A 15058-nucleotide genomic window follows, 5' to 3' on the forward strand; every position below is an offset into this window, starting at 1 on the left:
AATTGAAATTTTCTTATATTTACACACAGACTTTTTGTTTGTTTGTTTCATGCTGCACTTGCACAGTTCTAAATTTATCTTGGGTCCACAGTATTTTTCACAAAGAGAAAGTAGCAAAATTGTGTAATCCAACACATCAGGACATTTCATGTTTCTTACACAGGAAAATTCAATATAGATTACTTTTATTAAAATTATTGACTAATATTGTCTTAGTGAACTGCATGCAGGAAAATGCTACTATTACCCTAATTGATGCTAAAGAACATTACTAATGCGCCAAAATAATAAAGATTACAATTTTTTATTGTATGTTCCTTTTGTCTTTATTATCTGATATTTATATATAAAAAAGTTATGTTTCTAAAACTACGGAATGAGAGGATACTGAAAACCTTTACAGCCAGCTCTACGGTACTTGCATGTAAGCAAATCCTTGAGACTTGCTTGTTAGGCACCAACTAGGAATTTCTACATGTGTGTTTGACACTGTGTGGTGATTCTGTATGTATCAGTTGTACTGTCCTGACTTCATGCAGCAGCTCCATACGGTGGGGTACTCAACCGTAAAATACCCGAGTTGTCCTGATGTCCCTGGAGGCTCACAGCATTTGTAGGAGCTTACGAAGAGAAAATGAGGGTTGAAAATAGTACTGGGCACATGACATTCACCAACTTTGAGTATGAGAACCAGTTTATTTTTGCTAGCTACTATTCATCAATAGGCTACAGAATTTCTTGTATTCAAATACGTTTACAAAAAGGTGAATCTTTTTCAGAGTGAATAATCATTGTCCTTTCCCTCAGGAATTTTTAAGAATATCCCTGGAAGCACCACATTCCCTAGAAGCTGTTTTTATGGACACTGACATTAAAAAAAACAAAACAAAACAAAAATGCAGCCATAACGTGGGACTCTCCTCTTATCAATTGCTTTACTGCATTTCTGAAAATGTTCATTTCATATGCTTATATACATCGCATACGTTCATGAAATATATGAGGTGTGAGCCACTTAAGTCATAGGTCCAGCCAAAAAAAGCCTCAAGAAAACAAGTGAGCTCTCAAGGCGTTGCCCTCCGCGCTCAGGCGGTACCGAGCTCACAACCCATCAGCGGCGCCCAAGATGCACTCACAGGCCCCAGCCTAGCACTCAACGCGGCAACACCTCCCGTTCGGCTGGCCCCGCCCCCGCCTCCCGCGGCCGCCAGACACGGGCAGGCGTTTTCCTCACGTTTGCTTCCCGTGTCTCTCCTGCCCCCCTTTCCTTCTTAGCCAATGGCAGTGGTCGCTACTTCTGTCTAGCCAATGGCAGCGTGCTGCTGAGCTATTCCGGCCCTTCCGGCTGCTCCCCCTCGGCGGTGCTGGGTAGCAACGATGGACGCTGAGGTGCAGCAGGTGGGCGCTGGAGCTCCGGGTCTCTCCGCGGGTGTGGGGCTGCAGCCAGCGGGGTGGAGCCTGGGACAGGAGGGCGAGTGGCTAGACGAGGCTGTTCTGGGCTGCTTGGCGCGGGCTCCTGTCGTTCCGGGGTGAGACGTTTGTACGAGTAAACCGAGGCTGCCTTTTCCGCAGGCCCTGCTCAATTACTATTGCCAAGAAGGCTACTTCCACCACGTCCAAGATGCGGCGGATGCGGCGCTGGCTCGGCTGGGCAGCGATCCGGTGTTTCTTTTCTATCGGGCCTACGGCACCCTGAGGGCAGGTACTGCGGGGCTGGGGAGCCCGTTTTTCCAGTCAGTTCCTCCGCCCCGTCCCAAAAGGCTGATGGTCCTTCTGCCCCAAACATCAGTCCTTAGTCTGCTGCACGGAAAGAAAACAGTGTTAGGGAGTCTGAATGTTTCCGTGTTGAGGTTACCATTCTTTTGTTCTATCACTGTCTTCTCCTCCTCCCACCCGCCGTTGGAATTAAGCTGATCTAGACCACATAGTGCTAAAGTGAAAAAATAATTTTGTTGGGTTTTGGTTGGTTGGGTTTGTTGTGTTTTTTGAGGTTTTTTTAATGGTTACACGAATGTATGTTAGATAAACGGATTCCTTGGAGGGAGTTTGGGCCAGATCAAACACCTGTTGCATTGTATCACAACAATAAATTAGTTTGTTCTAGCTACTATCTCTTCCCTTCAATGCAGCTATATCTGGCTTTGTGGTATCCATCTGCCTCAGAGGAGCTGACAGCTAATACCTATTGGGAGGACCTTTGTCTACATTAAACTGTTTTGGAAAATTCATTTAGCTGAACCCATGTTTTAAGAATGTCACAGAATATTCACAATTAAACCAAAGTCTGGGAGGACTGTGGCAGTGAGTTAGGAAGATTTAAAAGATTTTGAGGGGATGTATCTTTTCTCAGACTCCCTGACTTTTGTTTGTTTTACAATCATACATTCCTGTTTTTCAGGATTCTGTCTCCATTGATGTTCAAAAGATTTCCACAAAACAGGCAAAAATCCTGGCTATATAAAGAAATAGGAACAAAAGGAGCTGCTTAATGTCCTGTATAAAATAAATAATAAAGATGTTTTTATCTTTATGGCAGTTGGCAGAACTAGCACATAACTCCTTTCAAGTTCTCTGCATTGAGATGCTTTTTTTCTTTCTTGTGTCTGTTTGAAAGACTTGCACAAACAAGTGAAAATGAATGTATGAATAATGAAGAAAGTTAGAAAGAAGGAATTATCAAAAACAGAGAAGAAAAAATAGAGTGAAAAAATGAAGTCAGATTGAGGTTTGCTGCTGATATTCTCTGTCTTAAAAAATGTTACATCCTATTGTGTGCTTGTTTTCACTAGGTGACATCCAAGAGGGTATTCGACAGTTGGAGTCTATTAAAAATAAACAGGAAGTGTCACTTTGTACAATGATGGCTCTGATTTATGCCCACAAAAAGAGCCCAAATCCAGGTATGGTCATTAAGACAATACTGCTTCATGTTTTAAAAACCTCTGTGTGAAGATCTGAGAGTTGTAGACTAATTCTGCCTAATTTAGAAAGATACACTCCAGCTTTGCATTTTATGTAGTATCCAGTACTGAACTGAATGAAGCCATGATTGAAAAAAAAAAATAACCAAAACATAAAATTAGAAAAGCAAGAATGAATGGTAAGTTAAAACACTAAACCCCCCCAAAATCTGTTTCATCTACCATGAAGAAAATATCTCCTGTGGGAAAAAAAAAATCAAGCTTCTTGTGACTGTTGTTCACTCTTGTCTGATAACTGGCACTTTGAGCAGAACTGTAAATTCAGAAATCATTAAAGCTGCTTCATTTCTGTCTTTGAAGTTAGCCTAACCTTAGAGATGGAGAAAAGAATTTTGTGAATGTTGTTATTCCTTTCTTCAATCTGAAAACTGGGGTTATTTTGCTGAGAATTATATTCCTTAAACCACAGTTTATCTGGTAAAATGAGTTGTCATTAACCTGTTGCCCTTCCTCACTGTGCAGATTTATAGTTGCACCTGATAGTTTTGCTAGGCAGTGTGATGTGAAACAGCTCTGACTAATGATGGCGCTCTTAATTGAGTCCCTGAGGAATAATACTTGAGGGCAGTGAAATCATGTATTTCAGGAGAAAGTCAGTTTGCTAGAACTGGACCAGAAACAAATGTGGGTAAATGAAAATATTTGGCAGCAAGATTTACACATCAAATGAAATTTTCACATGGGATTAAGCCAATGAGATCAACTGACAATAACAGTGAGGATGTTAAGATAACGAGTCTCAGTGTTAAGAAACACCACATGCATTTTCCAGGGATTCTGAAGTTAAATAGGCTTGTGTTCAGTATTTTAGGGCTTCTGTATAGTTAGCTGTTTACTTATTTGGCAGACACTGGTATAGGTGTGAGAAAGCCTTATTGTCAGATTTCCATTTGTCTATTTGATCTCAGCTACAAACCTAAGGTTTAACAAATAGTATTCTTGCACAAATAGCCATGTTGATAGGAACCCTTTTCTGTCTTCTATGTCTTTACCTTATTAAAAATTATAATTGGGAGCAATTGTCTGTGTGCCTGGCAGTGTGTAATACAGAAAACAAGCTTTGGAAGCCTTTGGCTTATGTACTGCTCTTTGGTAATATTTTGAGATGCTATCAACAAAACCTCTGAACAAATTCTTTTCAGATCGAGATGCTATTCTAGAGTTGGATGCGAAAATGAAGGAGCAACGTAAAACAGCAGGACAGCAGGCTCTGTACTTTGCTGGCTTGTTTTTGTGGCATCTGGGTCGTGAGGACAAAGCCCGTGAATATGTGGATAGAATGATCAAAGCATCTGGTGGTTGTAAAGAGGTAATATTTTTTCCCTTCTGTAAAATAGCAATAGTAATGTGTATGCTGTGTAGCTAGATTTATTGCATCAGTGCTATTTGGAGGTTTCCTTTTTAGCTGTTTTGTGTTGAATGTGTCCTTTCTTAATGTCCTAAATTGATTTAACAGTACCAAGTAGAATTCCCATAATGATTTAATTTTTGTCAGCTAAGTATTTATTTTCACTTAATAAATGTGAGGTCTGCATTTACCAATGGAAATAATATGAAGTTATGCCAGTTTTGCTACTTGATCCTGAGCATCATAATTCCTAGCAAAAAAAAAATCAACAGTGTAGTCTCACTAGAGAAGGAGACATCTGTTCTGAATATGAAGACTCAAAAATACCCAGAGGATCAGGGATTTACATTTTCAGAAGTTGTTAAAGGCAAAATTTGCCTATGTTTTCATTGAGTAATCAGTTTTAAAATTTGTATGTTCAATGTGGTAATGTCTTCTGCTTTTCTATACAGACATCAACATTCATGAGAGTCTTTAAAGAGGTTTCTGTTTTATTTTTAGGTTATTTCTACCTAATACTGTATCTGGTATATCTGTTTTACTACCTAGTTAGAGAAGAATTCCAATTTCTATCTCGTTTACAGGGCTTAATTTTGAAAGCATGGCTTGATGTCACCTGTGGGAAAGAAACTCACATTAAAAAAGCTGTGAAATATTTTGATGAAGCACTGCAGGAAGGCAATGATGTTTTTGCTCTGCTTGGTAAAGTAGGTTTAATTCATGAGTTTAATGCTTCCTGAATGTTGCTTTAGTCTTATGGAGTGATTAGAGAGGTGCTGAGAGGAGTTGTTTGTGAGTGAGCTTGTCTAAGGAGTGTAAATCCAACTTAGTCGTACTTTTTGTTCAAAGTAGAAGTGTAGTCTTTAGCAGAAACTATATTTGAAAATATTTATGAAATTAGGTAAGGTGTAAGGAATATAGAACAGGTATTGCACAAATTGATTACCAGCACAAAAAAATATACTGACACTTCTGTTTCTTATGGTAGACAGCCCATTTTAAAAACTAGTAGTTAGTTTTAACAAGTAGCTGAGGTTCGTTGGACTTCTCACTTTCTTTGTAGATTGAGACAGTATTGGTAGACTGTCTCTGTTAGCATATACATAGTAATGATTTTTTTTGCAGTATTCTTGTTGTATGATTACTTTTCTCTAGTATAAATACTGCTGCAGTGGGATATTGATTTACTAAATACAGTTTCCAACTTTTTCTTATGAACTGAGCTTGTAACTATTTCTTCCTGCATGTCTGTATTTTTTTGAAGTATGTTATAGTGATGCACTTTTTCTCTATCTCTTTTTCCTGGTTTCTGTATGAAAGTGCTTCTGAATCTTCTCACCTGCATGAGTGTGCAGGCTTTTGATGTAACTTCCCTTTCTTCTATTAGGTACAGTATTTTGAGGTCCGACAGAATTATTCAGGAGCCCTGGAAACTGTGAACCAGATCATTGCAAACTTTCCAAACTTCATTCCTGCTTTGATAAAGAAAATGAAGCTGCAGCTAGCCTTGCAGGACTGGGAGCAGACAGTTGAAACAGCACATAGGTTGAGTATGAAGTAGTGCGCCACTAATTGTATTGCTCCGATTACACTGTAAGAAAATTTGAAACAAAAGCAGATACATTTCCATTAATTTGTCATGAATTTGAATTAGCTAAAATCAGATGCCTCCACACACATTAAGCACCTGTGCAATACAAGTTATTTTTTTCCCCTTTTAGAATAAAACATGAATGAACAAATGTTTTGTTTTTCGTGTATTCACCTTTTATTTGGCTTTAGGCTATTGCAGAAAGATACCTTCAATTTAGAAGCCATAAGAATGGAGGCCCTGTATTACCTGTGCAGAGAAGGAAATATATCTGTGGTGAGTCTTTTTTAGTAGCAAAGTGTTAAGCATGACCCAGCCTTTGTAGTGACTAGGTACCACATACACTGTCATCGTTAGGTCTTCCCATACACTTTTTCTGGTCCTGTGCTACACTAATTATCTGCAGGAAGAGGTATATTCACCTGTTCTGGCTTAGATGATTTCTCTGGTTTATTATTGGGGTGTTTAACATTACCAAGGGACGCCGATGTGATTTTTTTTTTTTTTTTTTACCTCTATCTTTCTAGAGAATAGGAATCAAATGAAAGAGAAGTCTCTTCTTAAAAGTTAATTAAATTATGTTGACTGAATCATGAAAGCAATGTTCTAGTTTTTAAACGGTCTTTTGGTAAATTCTTAAGTTACTGTAAGCTTTCCATTAAAGTATTTTATTAATTGAAATAAGGGAAATAATGAGGTCTTGTATTGATAAATTTTTGGAAGGGTGTCATAGTCACTTCACAGTCTGTGATGTTAGGTTGCATAAGCTGCTTTGTTAACCCTTTCTTGCCAATTACTGAGAGGTTTTTTTAACTCCTAAGAATTCTCCTCTTCTGCTCCCAAGATCTATGCCTGTAGTTTGTACATACAGTGCTTGTATACATTTTCAGGACATTTTAAAATACAGTATCTAAATTGTCACCAAAAATCAAAAAGATAATAAAAAATACTTATTAAGCACAAAAATGCTGGTATAATGTAAGTAGAATTTTATAAAAAACAAAAAGTAAAGTGTTTTCAGTGTTCCATACGATTTTTTTTCAAGTTCTGGAAGGAAAGATATTTTAGGTTTTTTAATGCATTTTTAGTTAATGTGAAGAACTGTTAAGTCATTAGTGTATTTATAATCAAATTTAAGTCTTGCTTACGCAAATTCATAGGAAATATGGAGATGCAGTAATAATTTCAAGCTCCAATTCAGTAATACCATCCAGGAATGAAACTTGCTGGATGTGGGAAGGTTTAAACAAAAGATTCTGGGTTAAAATGTCATGTGTGACTAAGACCCATGTCTAGGAAAAAATTGTAAAATCTGATGAGTTGATACATGATCCAAGTGTCTACATTTAAAATGGTATTAAAAGAAAACCCCATGTACCTAGTTATTGTAACCCCAGAAGTATCTGAAGCATCTTATGTGGTTTGAGAATCCATTATGTTAAAAGTGGGAGCAGTTGGAAGTGCTTTGGTTTTGAGCCCATGTATCTGTATCACACTGAAGCTTGAGCAAGATTCACAGATCATATTCCTCAGACTGTCTTGGTTTATGGGACTTCTTTTATATCAGATTCAGCTCAAGTCTTTCATGTTTTTAGAAGATGTATGGAGGACACGGGATCTACTATATTGTCACTTTACAATTCCAAAATATTTTTCTAGGAATTCTAAACCAAATCTAACTTCTAGTCCTGACAACTTCTGAGTTTAAGTTTGAAGAGAATATTGCATAGTAAAATACGTGATTAGTTTTTACTTAAATCTGTTCATTCTTTCTGTTACTTACTGTGTTACTCCTTTATCTCCAAGGCTTCTGCAAGACTGGCAGACCTAATTAAAGCACTGGACATGTTAGAACCACGTAATTCGCAGCTCTTCTGTAAAATGGCTTTAGCTTTCAGTAGAACAGTAAGTATGTTTTTTTTTTTCTTAAGCAGCATACAACTATCTATATATCCTCTTTTATTTTCTAGTGGACAGGTGTTAAAAGCCTACTAAAAAATAAAGATTGCAGGCAATTGAAATAGATTACCTTGTGAAGCCTTTAGTAATGACATTTCAAAAGTTTTACATTCAGTGTGAATTACACTACTTAAGCTGTCTCATTCCAAAAATATTTTTACTGCTTGCTTTTAAATGAAAATGCAGTGTCCACCAAACTGGTTCCAACGAAAATACAAACTGTCCACCAACTTTGTTCTTAATATAGGAAAGTGACAAAGTTAATCATATAGCCTTGAAACTGAAGGTCTTTGTATTTTTCATAGCATTCAAAGTAACTATCAACTATTCCATATTGTGTATTTATGTTTAAATCCAGCATGCTTTAATGTTACATTTGTTTAAAGAATTATTGCAGGTTGTATTAGTCTGATGTGAGATGTTGTTTCAACTGCTGTAGTGTGTTTTGCTATTTCTGAAAAACAAGAACTTACGGTTTTAAGATTATTCCTGCCATTAGTGTGGCCGTAACCAGCTCATCCTTCAACATACGCAAACCTTGGTTGAAAGAGCAGCTGACTTGGCACCAGATGATTCAGAAATTGCTACTGAACTTGGCTACCAAATGATTTTACAAGGGAAAATGAAGGAAGCTTTAATGCACTACAAGAATGCTATGACCCTTGATGAAACAAATATTTCTGCTCTAACTGGTAAGGTGTTATACTTTCTTTTGGTTTTACTGGTCTTAAGACATAGACCATGCTTTTTTGATCAAATCCTTCTACTACTGCTGCTAGGAAAATCCAAAACTGTTAAACAAAAGCACTGGGCAGTACTTCTTGCTTCACAATATGCTGTCTTTCTTGTAGCAACAGTTTATTCTCTCTGGATGTGTATTTTGGTCTTCTTTTGAAAAGTGAAAATTTTCTCTTCTAAATTAGAACTCTCAAAATAACGGTAGGGATAGGGATATAGCTGTTGTTTTGTTTTCATTTTTTAAGAATTTATTATATTTCTGTAATGCCTAAGAACTGGAAAACTCTTAGGCAACACAAAAATTAAAAAATCAAGCACATTTGAAATAACAAGCTGTCCATTGCTGCATATGTCTAAATTAGATTGAAAAACATAATCAGGTCAACACATCTGATACTTTTGATGTACATCCTAAATTTTTTTTGGAAAATAAGAAAAATAAAAAAAGCAAAAATACTTGTGATGAAGTCTTACTGCTGCGAAGAACAAAGAGAGTGAATATGGCATACATACGTCATAGATTTTTCCCTGCATTCTTTCTCCTTCTAATCTGCCTTCAAAAAATTTTTGTTCTTGTGTGTGGTTGGAGAGTGTGTGGGTTTTTTAATTTCATTTTATTTCTTGCACTTGTTCTGAATTTAAGAGTCAAACTTTATGCTGGTTCTGCTTAGTCTAAAAGCAGTTGAAGAGGTACTGTTTCAAACTTTGTAGTGTAAGGGAGGTTCTTCCATGAAACTGCTTTATAGCATTGAACCTGTTAATGTACCAATCAGGTATTGCCTAACCTAAGTACATAAAATCTGTATTAGCGTAAGTCTTGATCTATTCTTTGTTCTCATATCACTTTATGAAGAGGTTGAAAAGGGAAAAAGTTGATTCTGAAAAGCATGTACTTGAGTAAGAAGATGAATTTGCAGTAAACTGGTTTAATATGTTACAGGAATTATCCGCTGTCAGCTAATACAAGGGCAGTTAGAAGATGCAGAGCAGCAGTTGGAGTTTCTTAATCAAATTCAACAGGCCATTGAGGAATCTGGGGTAGGAGACATCTTTCGTTAAAATGCTTTGTTTACAATATGAATTGTGGTCTCCTAGCTGCTTCCTATTCTGTATTTCCGTCAATGCAGAGCATTCTTACTAAATACCAGTAAATCTAAGTTTCAGTTTTCCTTCCTATCAATCTAAGTTAGCATGTTGCTTAACTTTGTAACATGAGGCTGTTTGCTTGCAGAGAAAAAGCATCCTTGCCTTCCTGCAGAGCTTTCTCTCTAAAGATAAATTTGAGATGTCAAGAAGGGAGGGATATTAATTATTTTCAGGGTTTTGTATTCAAAAAAACTTAGAGCTTCGAGCAGAAATGAAAGCAATGCATTGCTATTATAATAATCAGTATTATTTACAGTGAACATAATAAATGTCTTGCAGTATCTTTAAATGTAAAGAAGAAAGGGCTAACATTAATAATTGTAGTTTTGTATGAGTAACAGATTAATGTGTCCAGAATAGGGAGAGTGTTTCCTTTCTTTTCTTTTGTTTTTGTTTTTTTCTTTTTTTTTTTTCCTGTAGGAATTGTCTTTCTTGCATGCACTCCTGGCTATGAAAAAATACAAGAAGCAAGAAGAAGTTATTGCCTTGTTGAATGGTGTTCTGGATACTCACTTTTCTTCTTTGCGGGGTTTTCCTCTTGGTGTGGAATATTTTGAAAAACTAAACCCTGATTTCTTGCTAGAAATCATTAGGGAATACCTTAATTTTTGCCCAGCACAGGTAAGCAGCTATATACTACATCTGTCTGAAAGTGGAAGATATTCTTGGATTTCATTTTGAGACTGTTTAATCCTGAATCAATAAATTTAGAAGATTTTACCTCTTAAAATGTGAAATAAAATTGTTTTAAGATATTATGCCAGTCATTAATTAAAATAACTATGAAAATGCATCTTTTTTGAACTGAACAAGTTGCAATGCTGACACCCAAGGAAACTTGGGATATTTGTTTAATGCACTGTGTGTGTATACTTATACTTTCTTAAGTATCTCTTTTGATCAGGAAATTGTAACAATGAACAGAGCTGTCTCTTACTTAGAAAACTAATTTTCTGTAGCTGAATTTCCTTGAGCTAATTTTGGCAGCAAGGTTGTATAGAACTTGAATAAATTGAATGGGAACCTGACATCTGTACAGTGGAAGAAATAAATTTAAAGTTTCTTTAAATAGTGTCTTCTTTAAGTAGATTATTCATCTGAAATATCAGTGAGGCAACTTTTGTTATCCTGTCATTAGCAATTTCTCATCTAATTGCAGAGGCTTCCCATAAATACTTGTTTATATACAGCCTTAAAACAGACAAGCAAGTAGTTTTCCCTTGTTGTGATCTGTCATGCCATCTACAATGAAATGGTTATGTCTGAAAGTCTAAAACGTCTGTAAAAATGCCAATTTCATGTCACAGAGGGAGATAGATAAGAAGAGTCATTTAATGAAGTAGTGTCTTGTCTAAAAATTTCCCTGGGATATATTCTTATCCCTATATACTTACTGGCAATGGTGGTTTTTAATTTGGAGTGAAAACTGTTTTTCCCTGAACTGTTGTCCATAGAAAGATCTGTAAAAGAAAAGATAGGCTTTTCTTGAAGTATCATTAGCTCTTTATTGCTAAAAGAAGTTTGAGGTGTTAGAAAGTGAGGAGTTTAGCCAAGTAGTGGAGCCTTCCAGTTTGATAATGGGTCCTGTAGCAATGTTAGCTGTAAACAGAAGAATCTCTAGATTGCCTTTTCCTTTTTTATGTGTAGCAGTTAGCAACTAGCTGAAATAATAGAGGGAAATAAACAGTTATGATGATGAGCAACTAAAACATTTTACCAGAAGTTTACATGAAAGTAGCTGTTTCTCAGCTGCTACTTGCAGCTAGCAGTGTGATCGTATTCTATGGCATGGAATGAGGGTAGGAGGCACAGGACGAGAATTTTTTCATCTTGTCCTTCTGGTAATTCATTCCAATTTCAGCTCTCATGAAATTTAGTTCAGGTAACCAGTGTATTAGGTGAGTTGGCATGGTAATTCAGAGAATGTCACCAAATACTTAGGGACTGACTTCAGCTTATATGAGGTCTGAAGTGTTTTATCATCTTTGAAGTCCACAAGGCTGTCTTCTGTTCCTGCTGATATCAAGTTGCCCTGTTAAATTAAAAACATATTTTTTTATTTCTTCACAGTGACAGCTTTCGGCTTTTTGGGGTGAATAACAATGCTTTGCTATTGCTCTTTTGACTTTAAAGTGAAGATCAGACTTAATATGAAATCTGAATATGTTAACCAAAGTGTTGGGTTTTGTTTGGGTTTGTTCAGTTTGTTGGCTATTTTGTTTGTTTGTTTGTTTAAACTCACAGCCTGCAAGTCCTGGGCAGTCATCTTCACCTCTTCTCAACCACTGCGCTTCTGTTCTTGAAACTGTGGTAAAAACTGTGCCTGGTCTCCAGCAAGCTGTCTTTTTAATTGCAAAAGTGAAGTACTTGTCAGGTAACAGCTGTGTGAATAGTCTGCTATCCACCTCTGTAGTTTTTTTTAGTATAGAAAAATTACTTTCGCACTTTTCATAATAAATACCTTCTTCTGCTGCAGAGTACTGCATTGCAGATAAGCAAAGAATATTTGCACTGCCTTTGTGATTTGTATGTGATTTTAATTGTACAGACATATAAATACGGTATTGTTTTTATCTCTTGTTCCTGCAAAAAATCACTTTCTGAATGATTACAGATGGAACAATGAGAAAATAGCTTAGCTTTGGCCTTGTTTGGTTTGATTTCATAGTCACATAATATTTTGTATATGCTTTTATTCACTAAAAACTCACTATTTAAAAAATACTAAAGTATAAAATTGGTGAATAATTAATAAACGCTGCATTTCTAGCCTCTCTATATAAACTTTTTCACTTTCCCTTTTTATGTTTCCTAGGGGATATTGAAGCAGCCCATAATTGTCTACGTTACTGTCTTGAAAGGAATCCATCTTATGCTGATGCACACTTACTGATGGCCCAGGTGTATTTGGCTCAAAACAATACTAAATTATGTTCTCAGTCCTTGGAACTTTGTCTAAGCTACAATTTTGAGGTGAGTTGGACAAAAGAATGAAACTTATTCAGTCAATTTTCTGAACTTGTATGTCTTTTAGATAATAATTTCTGCACTTAACATTTTACGACTCTTCCGCTATCATTTTAATATCTAAATGTTTACATGAACATGGTATCTGAATTTTCATCAAAAAAATTACCATAATGGCAAAGCTAATACCTTATTCCAATATATTGAAATTGTTTTGAAATACAGAAGAAAGAAATGGTAGCTTTTCCTCAAATCCTTAAGTAAATATTAAGAACCTGTTACATGGAAAGAATTTGGAATTCCAGATGAACTTTGCAACAGTCTTTAAAAGCCACCATAGAAGGGCTTTAAGAGTGATGCAGTGTTGTTTCTGGACATTTTGCACAGATGTGCAATGATTATATGTACACCTGCACAAGATGATCTGAAAGGATCTGGAGTTGCCTCTTGATGATTCATGTTGCTTTAAGCACTCTTAAGTGTTAAGATCATAGGCATATGCTGTGCTCTCTTCCACTAATGTTACATCTTTGTCCGTCTTTTTTGTCCTTTCAGGAGCAATTCCCTGTTTTTGCAGTGGTCCTCACCAGTTTTATTTCTTGTGGCTAACACATTACAGTATGGGATTTTTGATTGTTGACACTGTGAAGTTTATGTAGGATTAACACTGAGTTGGTAGCCCTTTACACAGCACTCAGTAGGTCTTGAGTTGTGCTGTCTCTTGGCAGCGATTGATTAAAAAGTGACAAACTACCATGTCCTTGCAAGTGTGCTCCCATCTTGGTTCCTTCAACCAAGTGATGCAAGAAAGTTGAAGATTAACTACCTGCTTAGGAGACCCTTACATGCTTACAACTTTATACACAGTTACATTTCCCATATTGACCTTTCATTTTTATGTGAAGTATGTTTGGAGAAAGTAGAGAAATGACAGACAAAACCTGTGCCAAAAAAAATAATTGTATACATATTCCATTAAGAGCCTGATGAAGTGTGTGTTAAGCAGTGTGGGTGATACTCAAAATCCCTAAACATTCAATATAGGTTTCAATAATGCTGCAGTGAATGTGTTTCTGTCCCGAAGTCACATCTCATGTAATAGTTTTTCTCTTTCGATTAAAAACTTACTCAATAACTAGTTTGCATATTCTTTGAAAATTCTGGTATTTTCATAAGTAAATTACTGAAATTGAAATTGTATGTATTTGAAGGAAAGAAGAAACCAAGGTCAGAGCTTTTAAAAAAGTAAATTAAAAAACTCTTCTTTCATGCATAAAGTAAAATTTGGAAACTCCTTATCTCATTATATTTTGTTTTTTAGGTGAGAGAGCATCCTCTTTATCATTTAATTAAGGCCCAAACCCAGAAGAAGATGGGAGAATTATCAGAAGCTATTAAGACCTTGCAGATGGCAAGGAATTTGCCTGGAATGAGAAAACCTACAGCTTCCTCCAAAAGTAAAGGAAAAATAATTGGGATTGATGCAAATGATCGCATGTCTATCTTCCTAGAGTTAGTAGAAGCTCATCGTTTGAATGGTGAACAGGTAACACAGCAGACTTGTTTACATACCTAAAAGCAATTTCCTCTTCACATTAAGAGAAATGTCTATTCTCATTAGTTCAGAATAGAAACCCATCATTTCTTTTACTGAGAAAAATTTGCCACATGCTCATCTATAGTAATAGTTTGTACCTTAAATTGTACAGGAGAGAAGGGACTGGAGAAGCAAACCAGATGGAAAAAAAAAAAACACAAACTGGAAAGACAAACCTGCTTACAGGTGCTCAATTACGAGTCTCTAAAACCTCTTTTCATTTTGCGGAGGAGATGCTATTGGTGTTCATTTGCCAGCATGTAGATATCTGTTTTGCTGTCAGAATACCATTAGAAATATTTTTTGATCATGTCCTTGTTTCTGTGTAGCAACATCCTTACTACCACTACACGGTAGGACACTGCCATATGTGTAAGAATGTAAGAGAAGCCATCATACGATTCTGTTAGTTGGAAGCGACCTCTGGAGGTCATCCTGCTTAAAGCAGGGCCTGTTAGAGCAAAATGCTTAAGGCATCATCCAGTTGAATTTTGAGCGTCTCCTTGTACATATGCATTGCAAATGTTATTTTCTCCGCTGAAACTTTTTCTGGTCGTTCATATCACACAAAATCCAGAAAAAAAATCCCAAAAAACACTTGAAAAGACAAAGGGATACTATGTTTTTTCTTGGTTGATCTGAGTAATACTGACAAACATTCATTTGCTTATGAAGTCTTTATTTTTGAGTGTTCAGCAACAGGAAATACATTAATTCTAATGACTTTATTT

General features: G+C 36.2%; 1 protein-coding gene across 1 annotated transcript in view; it reads left to right on the forward strand.

Annotated features, from left to right (window-relative positions):
• Nucleotides 1-661: 661 nt before the first annotated feature.
• Nucleotides 662-15058, forward strand: part of TTC21B (tetratricopeptide repeat domain 21B) — a 34835-nt gene continuing 20438 nt past the window's right edge. Inside the window, exons 1-15 of the mRNA XM_054381227.1 lie at nucleotides 662-764; nucleotides 1328-1398; nucleotides 1573-1702; nucleotides 2790-2900; nucleotides 4124-4290; nucleotides 4914-5036; nucleotides 5717-5874; nucleotides 6112-6196; nucleotides 7727-7825; nucleotides 8379-8571; nucleotides 9558-9655; nucleotides 10184-10384; nucleotides 12008-12137; nucleotides 12579-12736; nucleotides 14052-14276. Coding sequence (XP_054237202.1) covers nucleotides 662-764; nucleotides 1328-1398; nucleotides 1573-1702; nucleotides 2790-2900; nucleotides 4124-4290; nucleotides 4914-5036; nucleotides 5717-5874; nucleotides 6112-6196; nucleotides 7727-7825; nucleotides 8379-8571; nucleotides 9558-9655; nucleotides 10184-10384; nucleotides 12008-12137; nucleotides 12579-12736; nucleotides 14052-14276 — 2052 coding nt within the window. The remainder of the gene's footprint in view (nucleotides 765-1327; nucleotides 1399-1572; nucleotides 1703-2789; nucleotides 2901-4123; nucleotides 4291-4913; nucleotides 5037-5716; nucleotides 5875-6111; nucleotides 6197-7726; nucleotides 7826-8378; nucleotides 8572-9557; nucleotides 9656-10183; nucleotides 10385-12007; nucleotides 12138-12578; nucleotides 12737-14051; nucleotides 14277-15058) is intronic.

The sequence above is a fragment of the Indicator indicator genome, chromosome 5, assembly GCF_027791375.1.
Source record: "Indicator indicator isolate 239-I01 chromosome 5, UM_Iind_1.1, whole genome shotgun sequence".
Classification (NCBI taxonomy): Eukaryota; Metazoa; Chordata; class Aves; order Piciformes; family Indicatoridae; genus Indicator; species Indicator indicator.